The sequence below is a fragment of the Mirounga angustirostris genome, unplaced genomic scaffold (assembly GCF_029215605.1).
Source record: "Mirounga angustirostris isolate CCGP_5_RB_7025 unplaced genomic scaffold, mMirAng1.0.hap1 SCAF_9, whole genome shotgun sequence".
In the NCBI taxonomy this organism is placed as follows: domain Eukaryota; kingdom Metazoa; phylum Chordata; class Mammalia; order Carnivora; family Phocidae; genus Mirounga; species Mirounga angustirostris.
Genome location: NW_026991717.1, coordinates 111,629,772 through 111,647,905, shown reverse-complemented (window position 1 = coordinate 111,647,905; position 18,134 = coordinate 111,629,772). Strand labels below are relative to the sequence as shown.

General features: G+C 36.9%; 1 protein-coding gene across 9 annotated transcripts in view; it reads right to left on the bottom strand.

The window, feature by feature from the left end:
* RAD51B (RAD51 paralog B) overlaps positions 1-18,134 on the bottom strand; it is a 562,202-nt gene that overhangs the window by 516,023 nt on the left and 28,045 nt on the right. For 8 of the 9 annotated variants that reach the window (XR_010405219.1, XR_010405220.1, XR_010405221.1 and 5 more), the window contains exons 5-7: positions 16,994-17,130; positions 6,714-6,833; positions 5,474-5,657 (exon numbers count right to left, since the gene is read on the bottom strand). Coding sequence is in view for 6 of the 9 variants with exons in the window: in XM_064571227.1 (XP_064427297.1) it covers positions 5,474-5,657; positions 6,714-6,833; positions 16,994-17,130 (441 nt within the window). In the remaining 3 variants the exon portion in view is untranslated. Of the gene's footprint in view, positions 1-3,598; positions 3,753-5,473; positions 5,658-6,713; positions 6,834-16,993; positions 17,131-18,134 lie in introns of all 9 variants that reach the window. The other variant, XM_064571232.1, reaches the window with a different exon arrangement.

The following is an 18,134-nucleotide window of genomic DNA, read 5'->3' as shown; positions in this document are numbered from 1 at the left end:
AAGTTATACAAATATTAACTACCAGTCTGTGGCTTGTCTCTTCATTTTCTTGAGTATCTGCAAAGAGCAGAAGTGTTAATTTATTTTACAGTTCCTGTTTTTGTATCACTAAGAAATCTCTGCCTTGCTCAAAGTGACAAAGATTTTCTCCTGTGTTTTCTTCTAGAAGTTTTATAGTTTTAGGTTTTATGTTATAGTGGATGATCCATTTGGAATTAGGTTTGTGCAATGTGTGAAGAATTAGTCAAGGTTTGTTTTTTACAAATAGATATCCAATTGTTCTAGCACCATTTGTTGAAAAACTATCCCTTTTCCATTAAATTACCTTACCTTCTTTGTTCAAAATTAACTGACCATAATCCATTTATTTTCTGGACTCTCTATTCTGTTCCACTGACCTGGGAATCTACCCTACCACCAATATAACACTGTCTTAATTACTGTGGCTTTATAGTAAGTCTTGAATTCAGAGAGTGGAAGTCCTCTATATTCCTTTTTATAAACTTTTGGCTTTTCTCAGTCTTCTGCTTTTCCACATAAATTTGACAGCTGCCTTGTTGATTTCTACCAAAAAGCCTACTGGGATTTTCATTGGGATGTGTGTTAAATACATAGAGCCATTTAGAAAGAAATGACATCTTGACAGTATTGAGTCTTCAATCCATAAGCATGATATGTTTCCATTTATCTAGGTCTTCTTTGATTTCTCTCATCAATGTTCTGTAGTTTTCAGCATAAAAATATTAGATATATTTTGTCTTATTTATCACTAAGTATTTCATGTTCTTGGTGCTCTTATGAAAGGTACATGTTTTCAATTTCAATTTCCAATTGTTCATTACTAGCATATAGAAAAGCAAGTGATTTCTGTGTAACCCATATCCTGCAACCATGCTAAAATTACTTGTTAGATTTAATAGTTTTCTTTTTTCTGTAGAATCTTTGGGTTTTCTACTAAAATTATATGATCTATGAACAAAGACAGTCTTATTTCTTCTTTCCTAACCTGAATGTACTTAAATTATTTTTCTTGCCATATTATGCTGGCTAGGATCTACAGTATATTGCTGATTAGAAATAGTAAGAGTGGGGTATCTTATCCTTGCTCCCAATCTTAGGAAGAAAGACTGTATTTTACCACTAAGTATAAGTTAAGTATGATGTTAGTTGAAGGGTTTTGTAGATGTCCTTTGTCAAGTTGAGAAAGTTCCCATCTACTCCTGCTTTGTTGAGAGTTTTCATCATGAACAGGTGATGAATTTTGTTGACTGCTTTTCTTTCCTGCATCTACTGAGATCTTTTTTTTTATGTTGATGTGATGGATTTTATATTTTAATGTTGCATTCAAAATGTACCTTGCATTCCTGAAAGCTCTACTCAGTCCCTTCTTATTTATTGCTGGATTTAATTTCCTAATACTTTGTTAAGGATTTCTGGGTTTATGTTTATAATGGACATTGGTCTGTAGTTTTCTTGTAAATTTTCAGGAAGACTTGTATAGAATTGATATTTCTCCTTTAAATGTTTGGTAGATATTACTGGTAAAACCATTTGGACCTAGAGTTTTCTTTGTGAGATTTTTAACTACAAATTCAATTTTTTAACAGATACAGGATGATTTAAGTTATCTATTTCTTTCTCAGTAAGTAGTCTGTGTCTTTCAAAGCATTTGTTCATTTCATCTCAGTTATCAAACTTAATGGAATAAAGCTATTCATAACATTCTCTTATTATCATTTAATGTCTATAGGATCTATAGGGATATCCCATCTTTCTTTTTTTTTTTTTTTAAGATTTTATTTATTTGGCAGAGAGAGAGACAGTGAGAGAGAGAGAACACAAGCAGGGGGAGTGGGAGAGGGAGAAGCAGGTTCTCCGCCGAGCAGGGAGCCCGATGCGGGGCTCGATCCCAGGATCCTGGGATCATGACCTGAGCCGAAGGCAGACACTTAACTACTGAGCCACCCAGGCACCCCTCCCCTCTTTCATTCTTGATATTACTAATTTGTTTTTTCTTTTTCTCTTGGTCAATTTGGGTAAAGTTTTATCAATTTTATTGGTCTTCTCAAAACACTAGCATTTTATTTCATTGATTTTTTTCTCTACTGTTTTTGTTTTCAATTATATTGATTTCTGCACTTTATTTCCTTCCTTCTGTTTATGTTGGGTTTAATTTATTCTTCTTTTTCTATTTCTTACAAGCTTATTGATTTGTAACCTTTCTTCCTCATATAAGCATTTAATTGTATAAATTTCCCTGTAAGCAGCGACTTAGCCACATTTCACAAATTTTGATATGTTGTATTTTCATTTTGATTTACTTGAAAATATTTTCTAAGTTCTCTTGTGATTTATTCTTTGCTTAATTACCAAATATTTGGGGATTTTCCAGATATGTTTGTATTAATGATTTCTAATTTGCTCTTCTTGTGGGTCAAAAAACATACACTGTACCATTTCAACCTTTTAAATCTGTTGAGTTTTATTTTATGGCCCAGAATACTGTCTATCTTGGTGAATATCTCATGTGTACCTGAATGAAATGCATTTTCTGCAAGCAGTGAGTGGAATGTTTTGTAAATGTCAATTAGATCAAGTTGGTTATGTTATTCAGGCTTCTGACTTTCTGGATTTAATTTGCTAACATTTTGTCTATTTTATCAATCACTGAGAGAGAAGACTGAAATCTTCATGCATGCATGCAGGCATCCTTGCATGCAAACATTTACAAATACATACAATGTGACAATCAAAATTAAGTATAGATTATACTTTTAGCTTTTCCCTACTTATTAAAAGTATTGCATGTTCACTGAAAAGAAATTTTAAAATTCAATAAAGTACTCATCCACCACCTAAAGGTGATTTTACTCTTTACTCTTATTTGAATGAAATGATATCTAGAGTGTCAAAGTACCAGGCATGGTCCTGGCCCTATCCACCATCTCAGATCCACAGCCAGAGGGCAGGCTGGAATGCTTGGCTTCCTGCCCACTCCTCAGAGGCCATCAGACATTCACTTATCATAGTTCTACTAAACTGAAATAGAATCTTTTCTACTTCCTGGCTTTCTGATACTATATAAATCTATAGATCTGATATATAGAGAGAGCTCTAAAGACTTTTCCAAGCTTAAGAATCTTAAGAATTCTTTTTCTTCCTATAAGATGCCAGGGTAATCTGAGTACACCTCCTATATGATAAGACATTCTGCTATCTAATATTGTATTTTATTACTATTAGAAATAATAAACAATATTAAAGATAGGATCAAAATAAGGCTAAAAGCAAATATTAAATATTGAAGTGTAATACTAATATATATAAGATTAACTCAAGTCCAAAGAGAAAAGGAATATCTTCAATTCATACATTTGAAAATATTTACTGAGTGCCTACTGTGTGTTAAGCACTGTTCCTCCTGCTGAGAATAAAGCAGTGAAGAAAGTAGACAGTCCCCGTGACCACTCTACGGGGTGGAGGAGATACACACACAATCAACATAAATATATAACATGCTAGAAGGTGAAAACTGTAACAAAGAAACATAAAGCATAATAAGGGAGAAGGGGAGGCAGGGAGTGTGGTTAATACTTACATGGTCAGGAAAGTCCCCATTAATAAGATGACAGGAGAGAAGAAATCATATGGATATTCAGAGGGGGAAATATTCCAGACTGAGGAATAACAAATACTTCTTGAGGCAGGAATGGTTGTTGGAATGTTTGAGGAACTATAAAGAGGCATATGGTCTGTGATTTTGAAAGGGATAATAAATTAGATAGCGACATATTGTTTTCAGCTAGCTAGTTCCATGTGGAGTCGCCTATTCAAAGTACAGCTTAAAAACTTAAAAGTTCATGATTTTTCATTTAAATGAGGTAATTAGGCTAGGAAAATTCCCACACTTCCTAAAGGAAGTATTTTTCAAAATCCTTCTAAAACCAATACTAACTTGTCACAAAAACCACTACCATCCTGTGTTACAGAAGTGCATGTTATATTCTGCACTTATCTCTAAAGAGAACAACAAAGGCAAAGACAGAGAGATATGGAAATAATAAGTACCTATTCTTTCAGAGGGCACTAATAAAAACAAAGAAAAGCAGAGCCCTTTTCTCACTCAGGAAAATAAATAACCTCAGAAAAAAAATGAAAACATTAGCCTACAATTACTATTTAAAAGCAAATAAATACAACTTTTAAAAAGTGAATTTTCATATTTTATATAGGATTAAGTCAAGCAACCACTATGAATTAATAAAATAAGTATACATCCTTAACTTTTCCATTTAATCAAGTAACCCCACAAAATATTTTTAAATTCCCTTGGCCAGGGAAAACATGGATTTGGATTTATCATTTTAACCAACTATAATAAAATTTAAAAGATGAGCATCATCCGGGATAAACTTTACAGCCCTTGACTTCACCAGGAATTACATCATACAATCCAAAATACGAATTAAAAAGCCATTAAGAAATGTAGAACTTTTTATATGTCACATTTTCTCCTTTGACTTCTTGCTTGGGTTTATAAATCTCAAAGGCTGTGTGGTAGTTTACCATCTTGGTACATATTACAAAGATCCAAGCTTTTAATTTTCCAAACACGAATCTAAAGATTATAAAATCATAACTAAATCTTACCTCAGTTTAAGGAATTGTCTTATCTTCTGTTGAGATGATATCTGGCTAAAATTGAAAAGCCTGACAATACTAAATGTTGCTGAGGCTGCAGAATAAGCAGAACTCTCCTATGCACTGCTACTGGGAAAGCAAACAGTACACACTTAGACCTTATAGCTTAACCACTGCAAACCCTTACAAGATACCCACATCTTCAGATTTACTCATCACAATCCCCACTATAGAAAGTGGGGTCAACAGTAATCTCTCAAGGTCTCCTTACTGACACTTTCATCACTATCACTCCCAATACTTTAAAATGTGATAGTCAACCTCTGGCCATTTGGAGCAAACCAAATCCTACAGAGTACAAGACAGCACCGAACATAATAACATAATATCTAAATCTAAAATATATATAAAACTGACAAATATTGCCATAAAAGGAACTACAGAAATAGACCTAGGCAATTTCATGTAGTTTTAGTAGTCAATGTTTACCTCAATGTGACAAAAGTAATACAAAAAAGTAATACAAAACAAAAAGTAATACAAAATACAATACACAGAGAGTCAACAATGGGATTGAGAAAAGGACTGACCACATAGGAACTTTCAACATTTAAATCTGCTCCAGACTCCTACTGTGAAAAAGATAATCTCAACAGATGAACAAACTTAAGAAGACGGTGGTATTTATTATAGCAATTAGACCATGCTACCTTTAACACATCATCTGTTTTACATTTTCTTCTAATTATATTAGTTGATATTTTAAGTCAGTGAACTTAACATAAAAGAAAACAAAGAAAAAGAAAAAAAGAGAGAAAAAGAAAAAACTTACCGGGATTGAAAATTCCTCAGCCAAATACTTCAAGGAGGCCGCTTCTCTTGCCAAGAACTTGTTTCTTTCTCTCATGTTGCCCTGAAGTTGTGTATCAAACTCCTTTCTTACCACAGAAGCAACAGAGTCAATAATTACAAGTTTAACTCCCTTTGAAATAATTTCTTCTTCCAAAGATTCAATCCTGTAAAAGCAGAATTTGCAAAATAGTAGATAAATTTAAGATATAATATAAAACAGGGTATTGCAAAGATTAACCAACTTAAAAACAATGACAACAAATTGGTCTTTCCTAAGTTACAGTAATGATTGCAAGTATTCAATAATCATAACTTATTTCCAGCTCTTCTATACATATAGCACTCTTTTGAAAATGCACCAACATGTTTTCATTTAGTTTCATTCTCCAGCTCTCCTACGATACTACTAATTTTAGGATAAAACTGCTTATCATAGCCCATCTCCAAAATGGCCCCCATTTACTCCCACCTTGTATTGACAGACATCCTTGTGCAGTCCCCTCCCACATTTACCAGGGTTGGTCTACATGACCAACTGCATATGACAAAATGATGGTATGTCACTTCTGAGGGTAAGTTATAAAAGACTACAGATGCCACCTTGGGCTCTCTCTCACATGCCCACTCTCTCAGATCCCTCTCTCTGGGGGAGACAGGTTGCCATGTTGTTAACAGCCCTATGGAGAGGCCCACATGGTGAGGAACAGAGGCCTCTGGCCAACAGCCAGCAAGGAAGGGAGGCCTTCCAGCAACTACACGAGTAACCTTGGAATTCTCCAAGATTCTCCAGCCCTCTTTGAGCCTTGAGATGACCACAGCCCTGGCCAACAGCTTGACTGCAACTTCTCCTGAAACCCCGAGCCAGAAACACAGCTAACCCACTCCTAGATACCTAAGCCTCTGCTACTACATGAGATCATACATGTTTGCTGTTTTAAGCTGCTGAATTTTGGGGGTAACCTGTCAATGGAACAATAGATAATTAATACACCACTTAAGTAATTAATTAAATCTAAAACACTTCACTCATTCAACTTGTTTTCATTTTTAAAGAAATACTTCATCCAATAGACTGTAGCAAATAAAGAACACTGAAATAATTACTTCCCATAACCCTAATACATATGTAGAGACTTTTTTTTTCACTCAACTGAGAACATAAAAAACAAAAAATAAATCTTCAAAGTATTTCTAACATACCAAAATCTAAAGCAGCATACCTTTGCAGAACTTCATCACAGCTGAGTTCCCGATAAAGATGAACCTTACTGCTTGTCAAAAGTAATTTTTCTTCAGTGTTAAAATATCTGGGAAAACGAGATTCTGCTATCTCAACCAGTCTGTAGGGAAGAAAAATAGCACAAGTGAAAATAGGTAATGATATTTAAGGCCATAATGCTGAACTTCTAATGAATTTTACTTAGGAAACTCATAAGCCACAAGTAACACTAGAACAAAAATAAAGCAGGTATAAGCAAAACAAGCCTCCCTTTATAAGCACTAAAAGAGGTTAGCAGTCACAGCATGAGACCAGCAAGGGCTTTCAGATCTCATCTAAGGTTAAGTAAGCAACAATGTCTCTGAGGTTTATCTTCCTAGGAATAGATATGTTTTTTAATAAGTGATAATTTGGCTAGCAGCTGTAAGATTTGTTCAGTAAATAAGAAAAATTATTTCATCATCATGAATGAAAGAAATATATTTGAACAAATATATATTATCATTCTAACAATCAAATATCAGTAAGTCTCCATGTCTCAGAACAGAAAAATATGCTTTCTCAATTAAAACTTAATATATACAAAATAAATGTATCTAATAGCTTCTTGGTAAACAGGAAATTATTTTCTAAACAAATGGATGTTGTCCAATATTCCCTTAGTAGAGAAAAAAGGATTTTCTACATTATGAACTCAAAGCCAGATCTAATGCATGGGGTAGGCCAAGTGTAGGAGGGTGACAAGGCCAAACAAATGCAAATATCATCATTAATAGCTTAAGACATGGAGCTCAGTACCAGAAAATTCAAATATTTCTCATTAAAAATATAAAAGTGTAAATCTTTGAGTATAACTGTCTCCTATTTAAAATAATACTTTATCAGCCTGATACTTAACCATCCAAGGATGACTGGGAGGAAGGACTATAAACACAAAAATCACCCTATACTTTATGTTCCATTTAAAGACGCCAAAGTACAAAGAACAGTGTTTTCATTTCTAGATAGTTAATGAGTCCCAAGAAGAGGCTGAGAACTTTAAAGAGATAAACAAAATAAATTCCTCACATATATTATAATCAGAAATGAAAAAGAAAAATCTAAAATAGAGAAAGGGAGAAAACTGGTCAATAATATTTTTTAAAGTGTATTTTGAACAATTTAAAAAAAGGCAACATTAGGTTGAACAGGAAAAGGAAAAATTACTAAAAGATGTGTAAAAACTGAGAACAAAATGGATCAAATGAGCATTCAGGGGAAGTGCATGAGAGAGACAGGGTGGAATAAAGGAGGAAATGAGGTAAGCGATGAAAGCAGGAAAAAATGAGATGACATTGGCACAGACAGGACAGGCACATTTTAAGGATTTGAGGAAATTGTGTAAATTTCTTGATTAGGGCAACTATTTGCCAAGTTTGGAGCTGGTCAGAGAAGTCAGCTAAAAGCTCTGACACTTGGGACCCACTGATTTTTAATAAGATAGGTATGGCAACGTCTGCCAGAAACACGAAGTTTTTCAAAACTGGATGCCTGGTTGATTAGGTACTGAATACTTATCTCAACCAGTGAGTACCTAACTCATCGGCAACAACAAATGACAGACAATAATAATTTTCTGCCTTCAACACTAGGCTGAATTTCAACTGGTGCCTTGAGTGGTAAAAAGCTCTGGAACTTATTACTGCTCTCCCATTCAATTAAGGCCCCTCAGAAGGAAGGTGGTCAATGTATGGACACAAAGTGACTTTATTCACAGTTACCATGTGAAATAACTGTATCAAATGATTATTTACATACCAGTATGCTATAATTTTCTATAATCAGTTTCTCCAAGTATTTTTATTTTAGAAAAGATATCTAAAAATATATATAAATCAAAAACCAAATACAAATCTAGTATCTATATGCCTCACATTAATTATAGCAATTTCTTGTGACAATCTTCATCACAGAGCTTTCCTGGCTAGAGTAACAGAAAAGATCCTATCTTTTGCTCCCAGACATTAATTACATAAAGTTTGAAAGCAATGCCATCTAGTGGACGTCTTTTTCATAAAAAGTATTCTTTTCACGTATGCACTTAAGTTTCATTCATTCAAAACATATTTATTGAGGGGCGCTTGGGTGGCCCAGTTGGGTTAGGCATCCAATTCTTGGTTTCAGCTCAGGTCATGATCTCGCGGTTGTGGGATCAAGCCCCGCATCAGGCTCTGTGCTCAGTGTGGAGTCCGCTTCAGATTCTCTCTCCCTCTCCTCTCCCTCTCACTCACTCTCTCTCTCTCAAATAAATACATATTTTTTTTAAAAAAAACATATTTACTGAAGACCTACTATATGCCAGGCACCATTCTAGGTGCTAAGGATGGGACAATGGACAACAACAACAAAAACAAAAAAGCTTCCCTCATGGAACTTACAGTTTACTGAGAGAGACAAACAAATACATATTATATACATCAGGTAATAAGTGCTCTAAAGCAAAATGAACCAGGATGAGGGAACAGATTGTGAAAGATGGAAGCAAGTACTATTTTATGTAAAGTGGTCTGGGAAAGCCTCTTTAATAAGGTGAATTTGAGCAATGGTTTAAGGGAGATGAGAAAATGAACCATTTGATATCCAGGTCTGTGGTATTTTGTTTAGATATTATTTAGTAAAATAAGAAACCTGGAAGCAGAACTGATATGATCTGACTTCTTCTTTTTTTTTTTTTTTAAAGAACCACTCTATCAGATTTGGAAAAAAGCCTGTACATGGGGCACGGGTAGCAAGACCAGCAAGTACAGCAGTCCAGATAAGAGATGATGGTGACTGTCCCTGGAGAAGAGCTCAGCTGATTAGAAGTCACTGATATGAGGAAGTCTTAATCTCAGGAAACAAACGAGGGTTGCTGGAGTGGTGGGGGGTGGGAGGGATGGGGCGGCTGGGTGATAGACATTGGGGAGGGTATGTGCTATGGTAAGCACTGTGAATTGTGTAAGACTGTTGAATCATAGACTTGTACCTCAAACAAATAATACATTATATGTTAAAAAAAAAAAAGAAGAAGATAGCAGGTGGGGAAGAATGAAGGGGGGGAATCGGAGGGGGAAACGAACCATGAGAGACTATGGACTCTGAAAAACAAACCGAGGGTTCTAGAGGGGAGGGAGTTCGGGGGGTGGGTTAGCCTGGTGATGGGTATTAAAGAGGGCACGTTCTGCATGGAGCACTGGGTGTTATGCACAAACAATGAATCATGGAACACTACATCAAAAACTAATGATGTAATGTACGGTGATTAATATAACATAATAATTTAAAAAATAAATAAATAAATAAATAAATAAAATAAAAATAGAAGTAACTGAACTCAAGGTATAGTTCAAAAGAGGAGCTGAAGGGATTTCTTGACTAATTGGATGAGCATCTGGAGGAATGGAATTACCATTCATTGAAGTGGAGAAGACTGGATTCGTTCCAGGTTTTTGTTATTAGTTCCCCCTGTTACTTCACAGCTCTTGTATAAAAGGGAAGTTAAATGCTTTACATTAGTGACCACATGACAATTTGAAACAAAACACATGCTTAAAAAAAAAGTTTTCCAAAATTCTAGTTGAAATATAGCATCATAAATGTGCTGAAATAGAAGTTTAGGTTTCTCAAAGCTTCTTGTACATATGTATATTTTCCTGTTCATTAATTCAGTATGTATTTGTTCAGCAGTGTGATATAAATACAACAATGTGAATCTATTAGTCCTTTACAGACTCCAGAAAATTCCAAAGTTTTGTTTTCATAGTAAGTACTTATGACTAATTTCATTTTCTATCTTAGAACCTCTTCAAGATCTCCCCACTAATTCACCTAGATTCACAAGTGATAAGGCAGCTAAAATTAGACTAAGGTGAAACCTACCCAGACTCATGAAACCATCTTAAAAAATGTCTGTCTCCACTATTGTTTGCCCCCAGTTCAAAGATCCTGGATTCATGCCAAGAAGCAAATAGGTAAATGGTCCTAAGACCACCCTGATAATTACCTCCCTAATGAGCCAACGTCATGGCTCGCCACTAACGCTACGTGCCTCCCTCCTGATACACTGATTCAGAGTGACACTCTATATAGTCAGGTGGGAATTGGAGGGCACTGGCTGTGGGGTCCCTGGCAGCTAGCAAGGGGACAGGCAGCTCCTCAGATCTAAGCTTGGCCACTGCTTCCACACAGAAAAATACAACATACACCTCTCCTTTGTACATGGAGCCATAATAGTTACAATTTTACATGTTTATGATTATTTAACGTCTTCCTCCCCTGTTGAACTACATATTTCTTCCTAGTTTTCAGAGCTTTTCTGATTTCATGACAAGTCAGGATTGTCCACTTCTACCTCCTAAATTCCCAATCCTATATTCCACCTTGGGGCGCCTGGGTGGCACAGTTGGTTGAGTGACCAACTCTTGGTTTCTTTTGGCTCAGGTCATGATCTCAGGCTTGTGAAATCGAGCCCCACCACAACAGGCTCTGGTGCAGAGTCCGCTTGGAACTCTCTCTCCCTCTCCCTCTACCCCTCCCCACTGTGCATGCACATACGCTGTCTCTTTCTCTCTCTCTCTAAAATAAATAATCTTTAAAAGTATATATATAACTGGGGCGCCTGGGTGGCTCAGTTGGTTAAGCGACTGCCTTTGGCTCAGGTCATGATCCTGGAGTCCCGGGATCGAGGCCCGCATCGGGCTCCCTGCTTGGCAGGGAGTCTGCTTCTCCCTCTGACCCTCCCCCCTCTCATGTGCTCTCTGTCTCTCTCATTCTCTCTGTCTCAAATAAATAAATAAAATCTTTAAAAAAAAAAAAAGTATATATATAACTAATCTTTCCAAAGTGTTTTTAAGTACCTCACCTGTAAGGTTTTCTTTTTTTTTTTTTTTCTGTTTTACTGCTTTATTTATTTTACAGTCATGGCTCTTAGAGGTACAGTAGTTATTTATGTTGTCTTGCTTTATTTCCTGCCTTCCTCACCAAAATATAAGCTCTATGAATTGAAGAAATTTGTCTTGTTCGTTTCTGTATCTCCAGCATTTAGGATGGTGCCTGGCTGGCAATTTGAGATGTCCAATGCCACTATCATGGATAATTTATTGTCTCTTCTTGGCTTGACAGGCATTAGAAACTTTAAGGCTTGTACTTGTTCTATGTTACTTCCTTCAGGGCATTAAATCTTCTTTGAACCTCTTTTCTTCCCTGTAGTTGAACAAGTTGTAGTGAAGGTGAACACATACTTTGGAGAAACCACTGGGCACCCTTCCAAAAGTGGTCGCTTTTCTGTTCAGAGAGTTGTTGCTCTTCTTTTCTTCGATCTCCTGTTGAGTTCGTAGGTGTTCAGAATGATTTGATCCCTATCCAGCTGAATTCCTGAGAGGAGACGAAATCCAGGTCTCCTACTCCTCTGCCATCTTGCTCCACCCCTCTCAAGGTTTTCTTTTTTTTAATGCATTTTAAACTTAAGCAAGTTTTATTTACTCCTCCTTTGTTTCTACCTCTTTGATAAAAAGGTATCTAGCAATTTATTATTAAAATTAAAAACTAAGGGGCACCTGGGTGGGTCAGTCGTTAAGCATCTGCCTTCAGCTCAGGTCATGATCCCAGGGTCCTGGGATCAAGCCCCAAATCGGGCTCCCTGCTCAGCGGGAGTCTGCTTCTTCCTCTCCCACTCCCCATGTTTGTGTTCCTGCTCTCGCTATCTCTCACTCTGTGTCGAATAAATAAATAAATAATCTTTAAAAAAATTAAAAATTAAAATTATTTTCCACTTTTTATCACTTATCCTAAATTCTCTATATACAAATCGAGGTTTTTTTTCTTTTTTTAAGAGAGAGAGGGAGAGGGATGGGGTGTGGGGAGGGTTAGAGGGAGAGAGAGAATCTTAAGTAGGCTCCATGCCCAGCGTGGAGCTCAATGCGGGGCTCAATCTCACGACCCTGAGATCATGGATCATGACCTGAGCCAAAATCAAGAGTTGGACACTTAACCGACTAAGCCACTCAGGCGCCCCTTTATACAAATCCTTTAACCTTCCTCAGAATAATCCTTCAATTCACGCTCTCTATTGTGCTGATCAGATAGCTTGCTTATAAGCACAAAATGAAGACACTGCTACATAAAGAGGCACACAGAAACCTAAAACATATTCTTCTTTGAGTATCATGTTCATGCCTTTACCTCTTCTCTAAGTCCAGAAACAATCCCAGTGGGACAGACACTATTAATTACCTACCAATATCCATTCCCACTTCTTCTTTACTATGAGAACCCCAATTTTACTCAGGCAGCAATGTTAACCAGCCCCAGGAATCTCATCATGCTTATTATAACAATCTTTTTCCCCTCCTTTCCCCACCCTCCCTGGCATATAGGGGTGGCCCACTGAGAAATCTGCAGGATAATTCCAGAGGATGAAAAGGAAATCAAAAGAGGGAAAGAGACAGCTAATCTGGGAAAAACATATTTTCCTGACAAAACACATAGCTGGCCTTTTCCCTTCCCACTGACTGGATAAGATGCCTAAAAATGCACCAGCCCTAGGTCTCCGTCATCACTGAGAGGCAGAATCAGTGCCCGCAACCACCTACTCACTCTTTGGTAGGTATTCAGTTACTTGCAGCAGAAGGCTTTTCTAACTGATTAACTAACCTTCCCCAGTAAATCCAAATAGGGGTCAAGCAGTCCTGTAATAACACAAATGAAATGAGATCAGGCAGTACAGAGCCCGCCCCATTCTCTGACCTGCCATGACAAACTCTCCAGAAGGAGAAGGTACTCCAGAAGGAGGACTGGTTACTTTGACAAGTCCTGACCTGACCCTATCACCACACCTCAGAATGCAATCCATGTGGCAGCCAGATGACCATACTCTTCAAGCCTGTGGAGAACAGACTAGAGAAGTAAAAACAATATAAATTTCAACCCCTAACCTCCAATGACCTTCATTAAGGCTCCTTGTGAATTATGAAACGTAATTCCAGGGGTGCCTAGCTGCCTCAGTCAGTAGAGCAAGCAATTCTTGATCTTGGGGTTGTGAGTTTGAGCCCCACATTGGGTGTAGAGATAACTTAAAAATAAAATCTAAAAAAAAAAGAAAAGGAAGAAACATAATTCCAATAAAGGGACTAAAATGTTTACTTCATTTCCAACTTGTCTTTGGCTTGTTAGTTGAAGGTTAGTCACTGACATTTTTAAAGAGTACCTTTTCTTTTGGACAACCTGAGTGAACCAATGTCTTTATCAGTGTTAGCAGCAAACATATTTCAGTGTCAGATTTCCAGTGGTCTCATATATTTATGCTTCTGTTCTTTTTTACCATTTATTTGTTTAAGATCCAAATAAGTTCATCACATTGGAACGACCAATACATCTTTTTTCCCCAGCTTTATTGAGATATAACTGGCATATAACATTGTGTAAGTTTAAGGTATACAATGTGATGAGAGCAATATACCTTTCAAATCTCTTTTAATCCAAAGGTTCCTCCTCCAACAATCATTTATTCTGTCATTTCCCAGTTTGGATTTTGCTGACTGCATCTCTCTGGTGTAGTTTAACATGTTCCTCTCTTCTCTGTATATGTTGTAAACTGATAATTGGATCTGAAAGTTTGATCACATTCAGGCTTGACTATTCTTCCATCAGGAAGCAACACAATGACTAGTTTTCTTTTTGTGATGCTAGTAGGCTTTATGTTTATGAACTATTTTTACTCACAACACTTCTGACACCAAATATTTGGGTTGTCCATACCAAGCAATTCTTTAATTCCCTATGGACACAAACTGGGTATCAGACACTTAACTACCAGGAGTTAGCTCAGACTCCACAGTTTAAACACTCAGAACCACAAGACTGCCCACCCCCCCACCTTGAGACACTAGTCACAAGTCCTGGACCTCTGGGACTACTACTATTACTACTACTACTACTACTACTACTACTACTACTACTTCTGACCAAGTAAGCAACCACAAATCAGGAGTTCCCACACCCCCCTCCTCAAGTTCAATAATTTTGCTAGAATGATGCAAAGAAGTCAGGAAGGCACTTTACTTACTATTACCAAATTATTACAAAGAATACAAGATACAGCTCAGGAAAAGATCGGGGAGGGCTACATGGCACACCACCCTCCCAGCACCTTGAGGGTGTTCACCAACCCAGAAGCTCTCCAAACCCTATCATTTAGAGATTTTTGTAGAGATCCCATTGCATAGGCATTATTGATTAAAGCACTGGCCATTGGCAATTAACCAGTTACCAGCCTCTTTCTCTTCCTCAGAGGTTGGGGAGGATGGGTGGAGCTGAATTTTCCCACTTTATATCACATGATTGGCAACCAGCTCCCATCTGAAGCTATCCAGGGGCCCACCAAGAGTCATCTCAATAGCATAAATTCAGGTATGGTTGAAAGGGGTTGATTATGTGATTATGAATAACAAATGATGGTCCTGGCACCTCTATTAACTCAGGAAATTCCAAAGGTTTTAGAAGCTCTGCAGGCAAGAATCAGGACTAAGACAAAATATGGATTTCTTATTATATCACAATATTCAATGCCAAGATCCATCAGATTGTTGGGGTTTGTAATTTGGTGCTATTCTATCATTCCTTCTTCATTTATTGCTGGAATACTCCTGTAAAAAGACCTATTTGTTGGGGCGCCTGGGGGGTTCAGTCGTTAAGCGTCTGCCTTCGGCTCAGGTCATGATCCCAGGGTCCTGGGATCGAGCCCCGCATCGGGCTCCCTGCTCAGCGGGAAGCCTGCTTCTCCCTCTCCCACTCCCCCTGCTTGTGTTCCCTCTCTCGCTGTATCTCTCTCTGTCAAAAAAAAAAAAAAAAAGACCTATTTGTTACTCGGTAATACAGTTCATATAGAAAAAGAATAGACGTTTGATTTCCTTTTTTTTAACTCATTTTCAAAATAATGAGTTGCTTCTCCAAAATTTTGGAGATTTACCTGCTTTTCATTTCTTTATATTACAGACTCAAGAACTTAAACATATTTCATGGGTTTTAATCTACTGTCATTATTATCTTATTGGTGGTCAATTTGTCTCATCTTTGTGGGCGCCTGGTCGGGTTGATTCCTGAGTCCTAAGTAGTGTTTGATAGCTTCCTTGTCATCCATCTGATATGATGTTTTAGACTCAACTTAAAAATTTCCTGCACCAGTGCTAGAAGCAGCCATTTCCCCAAGAACCCTCATTCCTTTTAGTAGGAAATGGTATCTGGATTTCACAGTTTGAGAGTAATGCCTGTCCATCATTTATCAAACATTTTCTGAGCAGTTAATATGCATCAGTCACTAGATTTGGCTTTGAAGATGCAAAGATATAACACAAACTCACAAAGCTGACACATCTGTGGCATATACTTAGAATAGATAACAAGCAACACAGAACAAAGCAAATAAACTCTAGGCAAAATAATCCATTTGGAACTTATCTGGTCAGGGAATACACTTTGATCTAACTAGTATCATTAGAGAGAAATAAAGAGAGACGTGATTCATGACACAGTTAAAGACAGATTCAAAGGACTATACCTATACAACACCTTGACTGAAAGAACAGAATTGAATCAGTCCCCAGACCTATAAGTACTCCTGCTCATGAAGGTTAATTAGAGCCGGCGGGGGGGGGTGGGGGGGGGGGAGCGGGAGGGAACGGACACCAAACTTATTTTCAGGTGTACAGAATTACCCAAATAACCAAATGCCTCTCATAGAATGTTAAAGGTCCCTGCCAAACTAAGGAAATCTTTCCTTTCCAAGCATAGATACACTTACTATCAGTGCATTTCTTACGTTGAATACCATACTATTACAAAGATTAAAGTGAAATACTTCTCAGTCAAAATGTATTTTGAAATGTGCAACTTTTCCATTCACTAATATTTTACTTCCAACTAGAAATTAGTTACAAAGCACCTTGCCTTTTGTCTTTTTTATTAATTTTCCCTCTTCCCATTTTCCACTTACATCCCTCCCTCTGTTTCTTAAACTTCTTTCTTCCTGACTTTCTGCAAAACACAGCTTATCCAGGAACCTCACTTAAACCAATGACAAAGGGATAGAAAACACAAAAAGAAAACTGCTTCCTGTGTTAATCTTAAAAGGAAAATTCAATTAAAGCAGTATCTAGCATTCTGCATTCTCAGGAAGAAAAGGTAAATGTTAACCTGTTTGAAAATGTTACATGCTATAAATAAGTTACAAAATTAAACATTACAATGGAAAATAATAAAATCTCCTACCTTTCAGCACTAAATGCTGACTCTGTGTCGACGTATACAACAGCTCCTTCTAGTCCTCCCAGGTTGGTGGGTAACGTGGCCAAAATGCTCATCATTATACAAAACTGAGTTTTTCCACAACCTGGTGGGCCTGTAATCTAAAAAAAAAAAAAAAAAAAAAAAAAAAAAAGTGATTTATATAAACATCACAAGCTACTCAAAGCAAAATCCTTTTAAGAACTTGCCACTTGCACAGTCCCACTAACTTGGGTTCCTGGAGTTCCTTAATGTTCCTTAACATTCCTTAGAATATTCCTTAAACATTCTAATACATCTATTGTAAGGAATTAACTCCTTCCCTATGTGTCTGGGTTAGTACTAGTTAGATACCATCTTTGGGAAAAATGAGAGAATAGTCACTCAAATCATGCTCTGTGTTCTGTAGTTCAAATGAAAAGCTTTGGTTGAGAGAGGCTGGAGGGTGAATTTATACATTCAGAACTGGGAATTCTGTATCTTTTCCTCATTAAGACATTTAGAGAAGGAACTTGAAAATATTTAAGAGGCTTTAATAATTGGATTAGCATTTCTTATGAATTGCCTTTTAGAACAATTTTGTACTAGTCCCCTAAAAAGCTACTTTGATCTTTATTGTGAATAGTAAAGAATTTAGGCGTGAAGAGTTCTGATGTATACAATTTATTTTCAAATGCTTCAGAAAAAAAAAGGCATGTGCACACACACACGTGTGTGTGTACAGAGAAAGATTAAGCAAATGTAACAAAATTCAACAATTGTTGAATCCAGGTGATGCATACTTTCAAGTGTGTTTTGAAATTTTAGTTGGTGAAAGCTATTCTGAGATTATAAAATTTGAAATCAAGAGGCTAGAGATGGAAAAAAATAGGAAATTCTCAAGTCCAACTAGAAGTAGTTAATAAAAATTAATTTGAAAATGTTAAAAAAAATACATCCCCCTGGGGGCGCCTGGGTGGCTCAGTCATTAAGCATCTGCCTTCGGCTCAGGTCATGATCCCAGGGTCCTGGGATCGAGCCCCACATCGGGCTCCCTGCTCGGCGGGGAGTCTGCTTCTCCCTCTCCCACTCCCCCTGCTTGTGTTCCCTCTCTCGCTGTGTCTTTCTCGGTCAAATAAATAAATAA